General features: G+C 40.0%; 1 protein-coding gene across 1 annotated transcript in view; it reads right to left on the bottom strand.

Moving 5' to 3' along the window:
• The window catches only part of LOC144086527 (aryl hydrocarbon receptor-like), a 38,585-nt gene that overhangs the window by 11,975 nt on the left and 9,160 nt on the right, over positions 1-17,450 (bottom strand). Inside the window, exons 4-10 of the mRNA XM_077616398.1 lie at positions 4,015-4,118; positions 1,525-1,614; positions 1,298-1,406; positions 929-1,047; positions 637-839; positions 444-553; positions 174-315 (exon numbers count right to left, since the gene is read on the bottom strand). Coding sequence (XP_077472524.1) covers positions 174-315; positions 444-553; positions 637-839; positions 929-1,047; positions 1,298-1,406; positions 1,525-1,614; positions 4,015-4,118 — 877 coding nt within the window. The remainder of the gene's footprint in view (positions 1-173; positions 316-443; positions 554-636; positions 840-928; positions 1,048-1,297; positions 1,407-1,524; positions 1,615-4,014; positions 4,119-17,450) is intronic.

The following is a 17,450-nucleotide window of genomic DNA, read 5'->3' on the forward strand; positions in this document are numbered from 1 at the left end:
CATGTCTGGTCCACATTAACCGCGATATTCGAGGGATTACTGTAAATTATTTTAATGTTACTATTATTTTGTTTTGGAAAAATGTTCTAAAACCTATAACATAATAGAACATAAATCTGCATTACAGAGTATAATTTGTACTGTGAAGTAGTACAAAGTAAAGCAACACTCACAGCATCGCTCGCTGATAAGCGATGATGAACTCAGGTCTTCCTCCTTTGTAGATCAACTTGGCGTTAGATTTGACCCAAATCCAACTTCCTGACTTAGTCAGGAGACGAAAAACTGTCAGGCCACTTTCACCAGTTTTTATCACTATAAAATGTGCAAATGCAAACACACAGACACACAAACACCCAAACAGTTTTCTGAAGTTAGAAATTGCATCAATATAAGTCTGTTCTAATCCAAGTTGCAAAATTGCTGGAAAATGTCTGACATACTACGTGTGTGATTGTCAGCAACGTGCATCATGTCGGCTGCATGGATAAACTGGTAGCCTGAGCCTTTCATGCAGAGCTCCGTCTCTGAGTAGCCCAAAATAATCTTACCCCTGCAGAGAAAGATCCAAGGTCAACATTTCCCAAACGAAATGTACAAACAAAAAGCTTCAGGAACTGACGCATTCTATGCCACCTGTTGTCGACACCCATGGGCGTAAAATCCAGTTTGTGCTTTGTTTGAAAAAGCAACATTTTTGAACGTATCTCCACAATGGATGGAGACTGGACGGGCATGGCGATGGAGAAGAGTGCGAGCTGCGGTTTACTGTGTGACCCATTGTCCCTGAAAACACTTTGGCCATGCAGGTACTTGAGTCGACCTTGGAACTTGAGAGCCTGGCGGAAAGATGATATAATGCAACCATACAATTACCATGAATAAAGCTACAGTGTTCAGGATCTTTGCATCTGATGGCGTTTCTCACCAAAAAACCAGACGAGTTGTCCAGGAGACAACGAAAGCGACACACAAAGGTCCTTTCCAGAAATGAGGAGTTCTCTGGAGGAAGTTGTTCAGGATTGTAGTACTCTCTACTCAAGCAGTCTTCGAAGCCCGTCAATGCAAGAAAACAAGCAAACAAACAAACAAACAAAAAAGTTACATTTCCAGTTTACAATATAACAATTAAACTTTGTTAAAAATTGTACCATTATACTTCTAAAATTCCATCAAAAGTTGTAAAATAGATACAAAATAATCTTTGCAATATAACAGCCTCCTAATCTCTCGAAATACAAAAGTTCTCATGCAAATTCTTGTGCCTGATCATTTTAAAAGATTCAAGGTCACGTACCTTCTCCAACAGTGTCAGGTGGGTTTAGTGCAAAGCGGAGGTTCTGCCTGAATGTAGTGCGGTCATCCGTGTGGATGAGCTCATACACGCTCTGGTGGACGACGTCCGACTGTAGAGGGAACGACTTCAGACATAGTCTACCTAATTCTCTACTACACCCTTGGTCAAAAGGTTTGAGACTCTCTCATTCAACTGAATGTGGGTAGTTACAAGAGCTTTACATCTACCTGCTGGAAGCCCAGGTACTCCTTGATGGTGGATGACGTGTAGAACACGAACCCCTCAGATGTGACCACCAACACAAACCCATTCAGCGCCTGTGACGTTAACCGTTATAAGTTAAAAGATGTCATGTCTTGTGGACATTCTACAGTTAATCAGATGTGACCACCAACACAAAGCCATTCAGCGCATGCGACGTTAACCGTTATAAGTTAGATGTCATGCTTTGTGATATTCCACAGTTTATTACCGTATTTACTCGCATATAAGCCACTTTTGTCGGACAAAACAAATGATGACCGAATCGAGGGTACGGCATATGCGCATAAAAACACGACATGCACGAAACTGCAAGTTGACGACGCCATGACGCGATGACATCATGCGGCCGATACAGACATTTATTTCAAAATAGAGAAAAGATAAACAGATAAAATGCTAAACAAAATGTATTTTGACCTCTATAAATATAATTCAAGGAAAAAATAAACCATATCTTGCATAAAACAGCTCACTTGTGCCGGTCACTACTCGCTCAAGGCATCGCCATCTTATCGTAGTTAAACGTGCTCTGACTGGCCAGACGCGAGTACATTTACTTGTGCCTGCTATTGCTCGCTCAGGGCTCCACCATATTACCGCAGTAAAACGTGCTCTTACCGTAGCGTTGATCATGTCAGCACATCCCAATATTTAAGGCTGATCGTTAAAATATAAACCTTGATACATGCTTAATGTGTATGCTATTATCGCATCCAGAGACTTGGTGAACACTATGTATGGGCATATTTCCTGGTTGAGCTTACATTACTTCCTTTTTGAATTTGTCTACGTGCAGACAACACCCTCCCTTTCGGAACACAGAAAGGAAATGATTGTACATTTGTGATTTTGAAATAAAACAAAATTCCGCTCTGATTTTCTTCTTTGTATTTCTTGTTCAAAAGAGACAACTATTGCAGTAATATGAACTTCGAAAAAACTTGAGATATTTCGACGTTAGAAGCATTTTGGCTGCCACAACATCTTAAACTTCTGGTAAGAAAATTGTAATTTATGTCATTAAAAAGCATCGGGTTCTCATCAAGATAGACTTTTCTTTTTTCAAATTGAATAATTTGATATTTTGCATTACAAAGACAGTCATATTAACTTATGATATTGACCCTAATAATATGCTTTTGATTCATACAGTATATAAGAAATACCACGTGTCATGATTTTTCTTAAAAATTTCCATTCAAAGTAACACAATTGTAATCCCTAATAAAACCATAAATATGGAGGTGATAATTGTGAATCAGGGGGCGGCTTATAAATTAGAAATTATAAAGTTTAACAATTTTAAGGGTGCGGCTTATACGCGCATGCGGCTTATTTGAGAGTAAATACGGTAAGTAAAGACCTTTACCAAGACAATGCACGGTTTTAACTCACACTGTCAAAGAAGTATTTCTTTTTGCTAAATAAGGTACCCACATTATCAAACTACAGTACTTTATTTTATTAAGAAAGTTTATTATAGAGCTCTAGAGCTAGACAGATATACTCTAAAATCCCATACAGTGAAACCTTGACATACGAGTGCCCTGACATACGAGCAATTTGAGATACGAGTAAAATTCCGGGCAAATATTTGTATTGAGATACGAGACAAATTTTGATACGAGCATACAGCGGATGCGAGAGGCTGCTCATAAGAACATAATGGGCACTGTCTTTCTGGTCACAACTCCCACGTGTAATATCTCTACGAGCACTGGCCGGAGCATTGCATTTTTTCAGTGTTTTTTTCCCGTTAGTCAGTGCGAATGGCGGAGCTTGTTCGCTAATACGACAGGAGTACTACTTGCCGGGCAAGTTGGCAAGTGGCCGTGCGTTATCCTATTGTGAGGACATTTGTGTGCATCATTTTGAGAATACTTTGAAGGGAAGACAAAAGCAAACAACCTTCGATAGGTTTCATCTGAAAGTCAGGGTGGAGGCGGGCAAATAGAGCCAACCCGGGAGAAGAAAGGTATAAAAATGTAAACCAAAATTAGAATTGAGTTTAGTGTAAGGTTAGATTGAATTTATTTTGAGTGTGTCTGCATCGTAATCCAAGGTCATTTAAATTTGTTTGTTATGTTACGAGGGCGTTGCCGTGCAAAAAAATCCCCCCCACCCCCCTCTCTGTCACTCTGTCTCTCCCCTACACGAAATCCATCTAATTTTAGTACCATTAAACACATTTTAGTACTATTAAACCACTAGTTATTTGTTACTTTGTTACTAGATGTTGAATTAAAACAAATAAAAATGTTTTTCCAATCCAATATCCTGTTTTGGGTGTTTTGTCAGAGGTTTGGAACGAATTAATTTGTTTTTGGTTCATTTTTATGGGAAACATTCATTTGAGTTACGAGTAAATCGACATACGAGCTCAGTCCCGGAACGAATTAAGCTCGTATCTCGAGGTACCACTGTATTGGCAAAACCTACAATCCGTTGATTACCTGGAGCAGAAGGTCTGTTTCAGAAAAGCCTCTGGTGACCAAATTGTTGCTAGTAGTTCCATTGCCTCCTTGAAATCCATGGCTGCTGCTGTTCTTTATTGTCGCTAAAAGAGAGGGAAGGGTATAAGTCACTGGGGGGTGTGTATAAAGGCTGTAATGTTTTTTTCCAACCTGACTTGAGTTTTGAAATTCAAAGATTATGACCGCTTGTATAGTTATTGTGATTATCCAGGCACTGCCAGGAGGATAAAAATGTGCCTTGACTTGTTTGGAAAAAAAAACTTGTCTTTCAAGGGATATCTTAAAATGAGATTACGAGCAACATCTGACTAAAACTTTGCATGCGTTTTTACTGTTACCCATTGAAACCAATGTCATTGGCACGTTGTATCACTATTGTAAAATACGTTCACCACTGTTATACTGTACGTCCTGTTATACTATACTGTGGTGCTGCTTATATGTTCATTTGAAGGACTTCTCATAAATTCAAAAGACTATTGTAACTTGCAGAACACAGAGATATGTGCGTATCCTCCACAAAGCACAATGCTTTGTGTTTTGATAACCATAAACCGACGGCTGAGTTTTACATCATGCCCCCAAGCTCAGCGAAGTTAGGCAAGCGGTGAACAAGGCAAAGAACTCATCAGCACCAAGCCCCAATGGAGTAGTTATTGCAATTTTGTTGTTTTATCACAGAAGATTGGTTAATTTACATTTCAAAAACCAGAAGCCATTCATTTACTGATTACACTTTAGTTTTCATATTTAATTGTTCAGATATGAAGATGTGATAGACAGATTTTGTGTGATATGAATGAGGAAAAAATCATGTTTTTTCTTGATTGTAATGTTATATTAATTTTATTCAGATGTAGTGTTATTTATTATTATTATTTTGTGAATAAAAATTGAATTTGGTGTTTGAAAACTCTTTTTTTTCAAAATTGAGTCTTGAAAAAGAGGGGTTCATTTTATATTTGGCCAAATACGGTAAATTCTGTAATTCCTTTCAGGGTCCTCAAAAAACTACCAACTATATTAATGTATTACAATGAATAACAAGCATGCAAAAACATGTTCTATTCGTGCAGTAGTACAGTACAGGAAGGAGGAAGCTAACGTTAGCAAAAGAACACATGCACATGCATTTTCTATTCTTGCAGGTGCAGTAAAGAGGAAGTTATTGTTAGGCAACAGACAAAGCACATGAACACATTCACATGAAGACACATTGAATTGGATTGGATAACTTTATTCATCCCGTATTCGGGAAATTTCATTTTCACAGTAGCAAGAGGGTGAGGATGCAGATACAGGAAAGGCATTTTAGAGATAAATATTTAGGTAATAAGTAAATAAATAAATACATGAATATATAAATAAATAAGCGTGTTGCTGAAAAAATATACATATACGCATACATACATATATAAATATACATACATACATATAGATGTACATGAATACAAACGTTAGGTCTTCACATTCAGCCATTTGTTTTGTTAAAGAGCCTGACAGCTGATGGGAGGAAGGATCTGCGGAAGCGCTCCTTCCTGCAATGAGGGTGCAGCAGTCTATTGCTGAAAGAGCTTCGGAGGGACTCCACAGACTCATGTGGGGGGTGGGAGGTGCTGTCCATGATGGACATCTTCCTGGTCAGCATCCTCCTCTCTTCCATTTCCTCCACAGAGTCCGAAGGACAGCCCAGAACAGAGCTGGCCCTCCTGACCAGCTTATTCAGCCTGGTCCTGTCCCTCTCCGTTCTCCCGCATCTCCAACAGACCACTGCATAAAACACTGTAGATGCCACCACAGTGTCGTAAAAGGTCCTCAGCAGTGTCCTGCATACTCCAAAGGACTTGGAATTCAGTTTTGTGTAGTTACATTAAACATGTGTTTGAGTGGGTCTGTATATATTAATCCAAGTTAATTTAAATTTGTTTGTTCGGTTACGAGTGCATTGCCATGGAAAGTCCCCCCCATGTCACTCTCTGTACCCTCCGCGAAATCTGTCTAATTTTAGTTCTATTAAACACATTTTATTAATATTAAACCACTTGTTGTGTTACTTTGTTAATAGATTGTGCATTAGAAGAAATAAAACATTTTTTACAATCCAATATCCTGTTTTTGGTGTTTTTTCAGAGGGTTGGAACGAATTAATTTGTTTTTAGTTCATTTCAATGGGAAACGTTCGTTCGAGTTATGAGAAGATCGACATACGAGCTCAGTCCCGGAACGAATTAGGCTCATATGTAGATGTCAGGAGTGGCCTGTTTTGTCCCTCCTGACGTGCCGTCAGGGAAGCAGCTGCAGTCAATCTGCTGATTGCTTCCTGGCTTTATTATTTAAGGAGCAATGTGTCAGAGGACCATGGCCGGATCGTCTCTTTTGTTTGTGCGTGCGCGTAGTATGCTGCCGTTCTGTTCCAGGCCATTGTGGATTTGTAGACCTTTGTTTATTCATTAAAGAATGTAGTTAGAAGTGAACTGGCTCGAGTCAACTCGCGTCTCCTGCGCATGGGTCCCCTAAGATATTCCCGATCGCGCCGCGTCGATGCAGCGTAGAGGTACCACTGTACCGTATTTTTCGGAGTATAAGTCGCACTGCAGTATAAGTTGCAACAGCCAAAAAAAATGCATAATTAGGAGGGAAAAAAAACATATATAAGTCGCATTTTTGGGGGAAATTTATTTGATGAAATCCAACACCAAAACATACGTCATCGTGGAAGGCAATTTAAAATTGAAATAAAATAGAGAACAACAACAATAATAACGTACCTGGTAATGTCAGTCTTGATTGGATTGGATAACTTTATTCATCCCGTATTCGGGAAATTTCGTTGTCACAGTAGCAAGAGGGTGAGGATGCAGGAATAGGGAAGGCATTTTAGACATAAATAGATAGGCAATAAGTAAGTTAATAAATAAATACATGAATAAATATATAAATAAATAAGCGCGTTGCTTAGCACATATATACATACATACACAAATGTACATGCATGCATATGGTAGGTCTTAACACTCAGCCATTTTTTTGTTAAAAAAATCATTGAATCCAACAAAATCTTCATCCTCTGTGTCACTTTTAAACAACTCCCCCAACTCGGGAGGTAGACGATGCGCCGCTTCCTCTTCTAAGTCGCTTACGTCAGATTCATCGTCATGCTTTGTCGATTCATTCAATGACTTCCAGGAAAGTTGCATGGCGCATTCTCCCGGTTGCCGTGAAGGCTAGAGTATCCAACCTTCCTTTCTGCTGCTTGATTGCTGTTTTCGGCTGCATATTTTACTATTTCCAATTTATAATCTGCAGAATAAGATTTTCTTTTCGGTGACATTTTTGTTCAGCCTTTCCAAGTTGTTGTTTTTCTATATTGCTGGCAATGTTGAAATTACAAGAGGTGACATTTGGATGCACTTGGACGGTCCAAGGTAAGTATTATTAAGGCTGACTAAACCACCAGTCTAATTTTTGAAACAAATCCTGTTGTTCTAAAGGAAGTAGGCGTACAGAGCACTGGTAAGTCAATGACAATAAAGCTTTCAATTCAATTCAGTATACCTCCTTGGAACAAGTGCACAATGGATCGCAATTTTGATGAAAATGTAAAGAAATCCTATCCCAGCTGACTCCGGGCCAGAGGCGAGGGACACCCTGAATCGGTGGCCAGCCGATCGGAGGGCACAAGGAGACGGACAACCACGCACACTCACACACATACCTAGGGGCAATTTAGAGTGTCCAATCAGCCTACCAAGCATGTCTTTGGAATGTGGGAGGAAACCAGAGTACCTGGAGGAAACCCACGCAGGCCCCGAGGAGAACATGCAAACTCCACACAGATGGACATAACCTGGATTTGAACCCAGGACCCTAGAGCTGTGAGGCCAACGCGCTAACCACTCGCTGCACCGGGCCACCCTTTGAATTTTATTTTTTTTTTTGCCGTGGGCTTTATCCACGGCAACAATGCACTCGTAAATGAACAAATTTAAATTAACTTGGATAACTATATACAGACACTCAACGTTTAATGTAACTTCAAACAAAACTAAATTCTAAATTTGTTGTAATCTTTTTTACCTTACGTAGTTCTACGGGTTGACACCACCTGGCCGCTCCGCCGATGTCTTCAAAACGAACGCATCAAGAGTTGTTTGTTTTGGTCCACCCTTCAAAATATTTCGATGCCGCATACAAATGTCATCACAATAGGATAACGCACGACCACTTGCCAACGAGAAATAGTCTTTAAAGAACGATCGCGCGAGCATCTTTCCTTAGAAAGAATAACAGGAAATACAATAGTTGAGCTTACCCACGTATTGATTGTGGGTAATAAAGTTTTATTCTGAGAAAGGTTGCCATTGCCTATGGGTGTTGTGTGCACGAGTATACTTCATTACCCAGAAAGCCCTCTTTTAGACCCGCGCGTTGTGCGTTTCCTGGTCGTATGAGAAACTTGTCTGAATTAATCGTTCCGTGCTCGTAGATATTGTTATACACGAAAGATATGCAAAAAAGACCTGGCTTGGTCGCATCACGAAATTTTGATCGCATGACGGGCGAATTATTCGATCGAAATTTCCCTCGTAAGACGAGAATTTTGTATGACGAGCGGTCGTATGACGAGGTACCACTGTATAGAACAGTCAGCTGTTGTTCTCTGAATGTTCGCAAGTTGGGAACTAGGATACACATTTGGGCAACAAAACATGACAAATACTATATCCAACAGCATCGTGGACGAATAATACCATTGTAATCCAACGTTGCTAATTCAGAAAAAGTATAATTTACATTGAATTCCCTTCTGTTATTATTCATGCATCAGTTAAACAATACATATGTATTTTCCATGATTTTCAGCCAAGACCCCACAAGACAGGCAAAGACATATTTATTACCATAGAACTGTAAACATATAATACCTTAAGTTCTACGTCAAATAAGAGGTTCAAAGTCAACCAAAAGCGAATGAAGACCTTTTTTTTAAATTGCGTTCTGAAATTTTATTGTGGCTTCCTACCCTCAAATGAATCTAGAATATAAGAACACCAAATTGCTGATGTGATTTTAATGAACAGTCGATCATATAAGCAAATTGTGCAGTATTTTTAATAGTGATACTATCTTTTCTGAAACTGGGACAAAAGGAGAGTCAGAAGATGAGAAGTGGGGAGGGACAAGGGGGAGGAAATGCAGTCACGGCCTGGAGTTCTGCCAAACTGCAAGCAAGTATAAAGCATGCCGGCAATGTAAAGAGGGATATTATCTTGATTTGAAAACATTTAGTTCCAGCTGATCCTGTACAGAGATTTCTTTTCTCACGCATATGTTTAAGGAAAAGCCTACAAATTGTCGACAGCTCTGTGACTGGTCACTCGTCCTACATATATCCACCCTCCCTTAAATCATTTGAAAAATTAGACCAGATTTTGGAATGACAAACAAGTTTTACTTTTGGTGATTTCACAAGAGTGTCATGCAGTCGTGTCAAAAAAGACTGGGGGGGGATAGGAGTGTTTATATTGTTCCAATTTCCTCTAGTATGAACCATTTTCAGATAAAATGCTATAAATTCTTGAAAAAAAAGAACCCTAAAAACGCTGGTCGCCATAGTAATGAACACTATCGGAAGAGAATGTGGTGCGTGAAAACATCATCCGTCTGTGACGTCACTCAGTAGTAGTACTGTAGTATTCTGGCTAATAGCGAAATTGGATTAAAACTGTTTTTGAAGCTTTTTTTGTTTATTTCATAAACACAAGAACTACCTGGTTGTAGCTCAGCGAAGTCCAAACTATCGTATTCATTGAAGTACCCCTCCAAACATAATACAGTGTCTGTCTGACAAGACATTCAGCTAGAGCTGTCCCGACTAGTCGACGTTGTTGATGACGTAACTGTGTCGGCGACCAAAATATAATGTCAATAATTGATGATGCAAATACATTTCAACGTTAAGTTAATGCGTTTGCAAAGCTAAAATGTTCAGGATATCAGCGTTTTGGGTGATTTGGCACAATCCATTTGAGCTGGCAGGTTTGGTTAATACCTAAAACTCCTCCAATTTATATTAAAATTACCAATTTCTTTTAATTTTTGCAGGCACTGGATGCACAAAAAAGAATCCTGCAGGGGAGCATTTTTCCCGGCCAATGCCAGGAAAAGCCATGTCCAATATTAAAATATTTTAATTAATTGTAAATATATATAAATAAACTACTTGCAGCGAAACTGTTTGGTTGCCCATTGGACTTCCTTGTATTCTTCAGGTACTTACCCTTATGGTTTAGCTTGATAGTGTATACTTAGTGTTTAAAAAAGATTACCGTATTTTCACGACTATAAGGCGCACATAAAAGCCTGAAATTTTCTCCAAAATAGACAGGGCGCCTTATAATCCAGTGCGCTTTATATATGGACCAATACTAAAATTGTTATCACGATAAAATAAAATAAATCAGTCGATAGGACAACTATGGCAAACAGCCCCCGACTCTACTATTTTCCCGTAGATAAAGTACTGCGCAGTGACTGCTGGGATATGTAGTTTTTTTTGTCAATACACCCAATGGATTGTGGCCTGCATATCGGCATCAATACTAGTTAGCTACTATTTGCAAATGGATTGTGGCCTGGCGATCGGCATCAACACAGTTGCGAAGGATGGAAGACAGCCTTGGAATACTAGTTACGCTAGCTACTAGCTAGCTACTATTTGTGAATGGATTGTGGCCTGGCGATCGGCATCAACACAGTTGCGAGCCATGGAAGACAGCCTTGGAATAGTTACGCTAGCTACTAGCTAGCTACCATTTGCGAATGAATTGTGGCCGCCTGGACGAACGTATTAAACTCAGCGTTTTCGATGGACAATTGTTCAATTCGGACACAGAAAATGAGGACTTTGATGGTTTTGTGGGTGATGATGACGTAAGTACATTGTAAAATGGCTAAATAAAGTACAACCGAACTCAGTCTTGCTTCCGTTGCCTTTTTAAAAGCGTGTTCTTAGCGTGCGGGTGTAGCGTGCATTTGGTACATGTAGCACCAAATTAGTGTGTTCGCCGTTGTAGTATATTTATACTATAAGTACAAAGTTATCACAGCCGTCAACCTGGGTGTGTATTGACAAAAGGACTATTTATCCCAGCAGTCACTGCGCACCGGAAATAGCGTCTGGGGCTGCTTTCGTAGACAGCGCTATTACGGTTCGATAATCATCCATAAAACGAAAAGTGGCAGGCAGCGCCGGTCTTCTTACGCTACGATTTGTGAATGGATTGTGGCCGCCTGGGCGAACGTGTCTGCTTGCACGGTTGTTCGAGCTTTTGCCAAAGCCGGCATCATTTCTAAGGAGCCACATGGAAATGACGGTGACTCTGAGAACGAAGAGAGGGGACCCGGCTTTTGGGAAGGCTCGTTTGGGCAATTGTTTAATCCGGACACAGAAAATGAGGACTTTGGGGGATTTGTGGGTGATGATGACGCGAGTGAGTTGTAAAAGGTCTAAATAAAGTAGAACCGAACTCAGTTTTGCTTCCATTGCCTTTTTAAAAGTGTTTTTAGCATGTGGGTGTAGCGTGCAAGAACTATATTTCCCAGCAGTCACTGCGCACCAGAACCCGGAAATAGGCTGCTTCCGGTAGCTAGCGCTATTGCGTTTCGATGTTCATCCATATATAATATATATGCGTCTAATAAAACGGTGCATGCTTTGTGTGTTTAAAATACAGAAATAGCACTTGTTACTGACACTGCGGCTTAAAATACGATGCGCCGAATAGTCGTGAAAATACGGTAGATCTTTTCTCTATTTTGAAATAAATGACCGTATCGGCTGCATTGTCTTGCGTTATAGCGTTTCGTCCTTGTCACATTCTAGTTTTGTTGTGTGCATATGAGCCGTACCCTCGATTCAGTCATCATTTTTTAGCGACAAATACGGTGTATGAGAGAAAATACGGTAAGTGGAAAAAGCTGTTTTGAAATCCAAAGCAAAGTAATCAAGTATCATAGAAATTATTTAATTTGACTGTATCGCCCGAACTGAAATAACTAACAAAAAAAATATTTTTGTCTTTCAATAACAAACTTCTTAAACCCTCAAATTGGGGCTGGCAAGAATGTGGAGTAAGCAGGCTGACCGTAAGCATCCTCCACACAATGGGTGTATGGAAACAATGAAAACATGATTAGAAGTACAGCGGTACCTCGACATACGAGTGCCCCGAAAGACGAGCGATTTGAGATACGAGTAAATTTTTGGGCAAATATTTATCTTGAGATATGAGACAAATTTTGATATACAAGCATACAGCGGACGCGAGAGGCTTCTCATAAGAACATCATGGGCACTGTCTTTCTGGTCGCAACTCCCTCGTGTAATGTCTCTACGAGCACTGGGCGGAGCATTGCATTTTTTTCAGTGTTTTTTTTCCCCATTACACAGTGCGAATGGCGGAGCGATCGCGGGGAGTAAATACTACGAGAGGAGTTTATACTACTTCTCGTTGGCAAGTGGTCGTGCGTTATCCTTTTGTGAGGACATTTGTGTGCATAATTTTCGGAATATATTGAAGGGAATACAAAAGCAAACAACCCTCGTTGCATCTGAAAGTCAGGGTGGAGGCGGGACAAAAGAAAGGTATCAAAATTTAAAACAAAATTAGAATTAAGTTTAGTGTAAGTTTAGATTATACTTATTTTGGAGTGTCTGCATCGTAATCCAAGTTCATTTAAATTTGTTTGTTATGTTACGAGCGCGTTGCTGTGCAAAAAGTCCCCCCCTCTCTCCTTCCGTCTCTCTCTGTCCAGCTCTCTAACCTTCGTGAAATCTGTCTAATTTTAGTACTATTAAACACATTTTAGTACCAAACTACTAGTTATTTGATACTGTTAATAGATGGCGAATTAGAACCAATAAGAGTTTTTTTCAATCCAATATCCTGGTTTTGGTGTTTTTTCTGAGGGTTGGAACGAATGAATTTGTTTTTAGTTCATTTCTATGGGAAACATTCATTTGAGTTACGGGTAAATCGTCATACGAACTCAGTCAAATTAACAAATTAAGCCCGTATCTCGAGGTACCACTGTATTTACTTGCATTCTTACGCCATCCTGAAAAAGTCATGAATTAAGAGGAAACCCCGTTACTGGAAGTTCTGGGAATTTACAGCATTTTCAAGCTACATCTCCACAGAGTGGGCTTCTCCCTGTACACCTCCCTCCAAAGAGCCACCAGTACAAAACAAACTGCTCTTTATTTCTGTTTCCATCTGTACATGTTTCAGATATCCCAAACACCAGCGCACAAGGCTCTGTTACCACATTGTCTCCGATTGTTAACAGGCCCTAGATGTTTTAAATCACACTTTTTTTCTTCTCTTTTAACACAAATATCTCAGCAGCAGCGAGCCACAGATTTTCAAGTCTTTACAAAGTTTACAGCCAAACAAGGTGGTCGTACACTATAGTTCTTCTAATCTCCAGCATGTCAGCCGCATCTCTCCTTTATTTTCCCACTTAGCAGTTTTGCAAAATGTTAGTTTGAGGTTTCAGACATGTCCCCACATGAGCACACACCCATGGCTAGTGATTTGACCAGATAGCAGTATCGTGGAAGGGGAGATACTGTATATCTTAAGACCAGTCTTATATTTCCCCCATGTTAAAGCCTTATTACATATACTAAGGAATGTTTGTATTATTGAAAATTTGATAGGTTTGTTAACAACACTCTTTTCTTTGGCACATTAAACTAACACTGCCAAACAAATTTTGAATTCACTGACTGATTTAAAATCTTCCATCAGTATTTTATTTTGCTTTCGTTTTCATGCAAGTGGCATTTATGATATAATTATACAGTAATACCTTGACTTACGAGTGTCCCAACATACGAGAAATTTGAGATACGAGGAAAATTCTGAGTAAATTTTTGCCTTGAGATAGGAGACAAATTTGAGATACAAGCATACGAGAAGGATTCGGAAGCCCCCGCCCGGGTGGCCGAGTATGAGAGAGACTGCTTATGAGAACAGCATCACTGTCTTTTTCGCTGCATCTCCCTCGTTGCAGGTTGCATTTGTTTAGGAGATAGCGTGACTGAGTTGCTAATCTGTGAAAAAGCCAGCAGAATCTACATGACCCTAAAAGCAAAGCAAGCATATGAAAAAGACACCAGCGAAACGCTTCAAAGAGAGTCGTGGCTGGTTTGATAATTTTAAAAAACGAACTGGGATACGCTCGGTTTGGAGGCATGGAGTCTCTGGGTGCAATAATAGCATACACATTACGCAGGTATCAAGATCCGCAAAACCTTCGATCAGCCTAAACTATTGTGATGTGATGACATGGTAAACGCTACGGTCTGAGCACGTTGAACTACGGTAAGATGGCCGTGCCCCGAGCGAGCATTGACGGGAACGTGAGTTTTTTCACGTTTTATGCAAGATCCGGTTTATTTTTTCCTTGAATTAAATTCATAGACGTCAAAATACATTTTGTTTAGCGTTTTATTTGTTTATCTTTTCTTTATTTTGAAATAAATGACCGTATCGGCCACAATACTGTAAATAAAGTTAAAAATAATAATTCTCTACCTCCAAGAAAGGCTTTATTGCATTAATATATGCAATTGAATATAGTGGATACATGAAATGCTGTGGCACATCATCGCATTGCTAATAAAACTGTTGAATTCTTGCTTGTAATATGACTGACTTTTGGCTTATTCCCTGAAGGGTTGGCCACAGTGAAACAGTCCATCTGCATGATAGATTTGGCACAAGTTTTATACCGGATGCCCTTCCTGACACAACTAACAGAAGCTGGAATTTAGTGGTACAGTAATCCCTCAAATATCGCGGATAATGTAGACCAGACATGGCCACGATGATCGAAAAAAAGTACAATCAATCCTATTATTAGTACCATACTACAGTCATACCTCTACTTACGAATGCCTCTAGGTACGAAACTTTCAGGTTACGAAAGCTTTTTATATGCAAACGAGTGCCTCGAGATACGAAAAAGATCCAAGTTCCGAAATTCCCCAAAAACTAAATGCATTCCTTGTCCGTTATTTTATTTTGAAAATATTGTCGCGGATGCATTGATTCTAGAGGTGAGGGTTCGGGTCGGGCCGGGCCGAGCTTCTCGTTCGCTGAAAAAATTAAAGTATACTAAAATGATGTGTGGTCTCTCTCGCTGACTTTATAAAAAAAATAAATGTATGTTTATAAAAATGTATACTAAAACGACGCAGGGATACTAAACTATGGAATACTTGTTATAAAAAAAAAAACTTTGAAGAAAACAGAGAAGGCGCTGTAATGTAATTGGAATTGGAGCCACAGAGCCAGCATGCTCTTCCCCTCCGCAAATCCGCATTTATTTTGACTTAGAGCAAGAAGTTAAGGATAAACTCAATACAGGAGAACTGAAAAGACAAACACGCACCGTTAAGAGTGAGGTGTGGAAAAGCTTCAAATTGATTGTTGAATATGCTAGAGCAGTGGTCTCAAACTCGATTTACCTGGGGGCCGCTAGAGGCCAAGTCTGGGTGAGACTGGGCCGCATCAGGATTTCCACAAGAAAAGCGCTGAGAAAACATTCCAACGTTATCAAATATCTTTATTTTTTGAAAAAAAATAATGAATTAAATAAATTAACTTAAAGATGAATAAAAAATAAATCAATCAGTAATACAAAAATAAAATAATAATAATGAGCATACAGTAGATATACACTGGCTGGCTAAGTAGAGAAAATGAATTATTTTTATTCCGTTTCAAATGTCTGTATTAACAGCTCTTTAACCTTAAACTTTCTGAACTTGAATGTAACATTGAACATGAAATATTCTGAACACGGCTTCTCTTGCCTACTTCTTGCTGCTAGAGACCTGGCAGCGCTTCTTCTCACATAGCTGAGTCATTTGGCTTGAGGGAGGAAGCAGTGGAGACCCTCAGTAGAGCTTGAATATGCTCATCAGTAAGTCTGGACCTGTACTTGGACTTATTGAAGTTCAAGGTGGAGAAGAGCTTCTCACACAAGTATGTGCTCCCAAAAAGGCACATGGTCCGCTTGAACATTCGGGAAAGTTCAGGGAAGCTGGGGGTCAACTCTCTCAAAAATTACCCAAGCTTGTCTGCTTCTCCACTCACCTCCCTGAACTTGGCTTTGAGTGCAGAGTTGCACTGCAGGTCAATGAGCTCCATTTGAAGCTCAGGAGGGGCATCTTGCACATCAAAGGAGAAGGGGTCCGCAAAAATTTGAAATGTGGCTTTGTGTGTCTTGAAGTCTGCAAATCTGTGATCAAATTCCTCCTGTAGCTTCGAAATGGCCTCAACATACTTCTCACCACTGAATGGTGTGCCTGCATCCACGAGAGCCTTGCATGCTGGGAAATGGCAAAGGTTTGTCTGAGAGAGCTGGGCTTTCCATAACACAAGTTTAGTGCAGAATGCTCTCACGTTGTCATAGGCAGCACTGACAAGTTGCCCCTGGCCTTGTAGCTTCTTGTTCAGTACATTAAGCTCATGTGTGATATCAACAAGAAAAGCTAAGTCCATGAGCCATTTGGGATCACTTAGCACAGGAACAGCAACCCCGTCTATCTCCATGAAGTCTTTTACTTCTGCTCTCAACTCAAAAAATCTCTTCAACATGTTTGCCCTGCTGAGCCAACGTACCTCAGTGAAGTAGAGCACATCCCCATAGTCTGACTCCATTTCCTCTAAAAAAGCACGGAACCTTCTGTGCTTTAAGCCCCTGGATCTGATTTGGTTGATGCATTTCACAACGACAGACATCACATTGTCAAACTTCAGGCATCTGCTGCAAAGGGCCTGATGATGGATAATGTAGTGCAGAGCTATGGCCTCCTCCACACCCTCCTCTTCCAGTTTTTTTTGAACAAGTGCTACCAGTCCATTCTTCCTCCCTGTCATTGATGGGGCTCCATCGGTTGTTATTCCAACAAAGCTCTTCCATGGCAAACCGGCATTCTCAATGGCATCACACAGCTGGTGAAATATTTCCTTAGCGGTGGTCTGGCCATGCATTGGAATTACTGTGAGCAACTCCTCCATTACTTCAAAATTGTCATCAACACTACGGACATATATATTGCGAGCTGGGCAGTGTCTGTGATGTCTGTGGTCTCATCAAGAGCCACTGAATATACACTGAAACATTGTGCTTTCTCACACATTTGATCATAAATGTCACTTGACAGGTGAGAAATGCGCTCTGCCACGGTGTTGGCAGAAAGGCTGGTGTGGTTGAACTGACTTTCCTTTTCTGGACAGACAATATGTGCAACCTGTAATATGCACTTTTTGATGAATTCACCTTCTGTGAATGGCTTTCCTGCTTTAGCAATCAACTCACAAATGGCATAGCTAGCT

This window comes from Stigmatopora argus, chromosome 13 (assembly GCF_051989625.1).
Source record: "Stigmatopora argus isolate UIUO_Sarg chromosome 13, RoL_Sarg_1.0, whole genome shotgun sequence".
Lineage (NCBI taxonomy): Eukaryota > Metazoa > Chordata > Actinopteri > Syngnathiformes > Syngnathidae > Stigmatopora > Stigmatopora argus.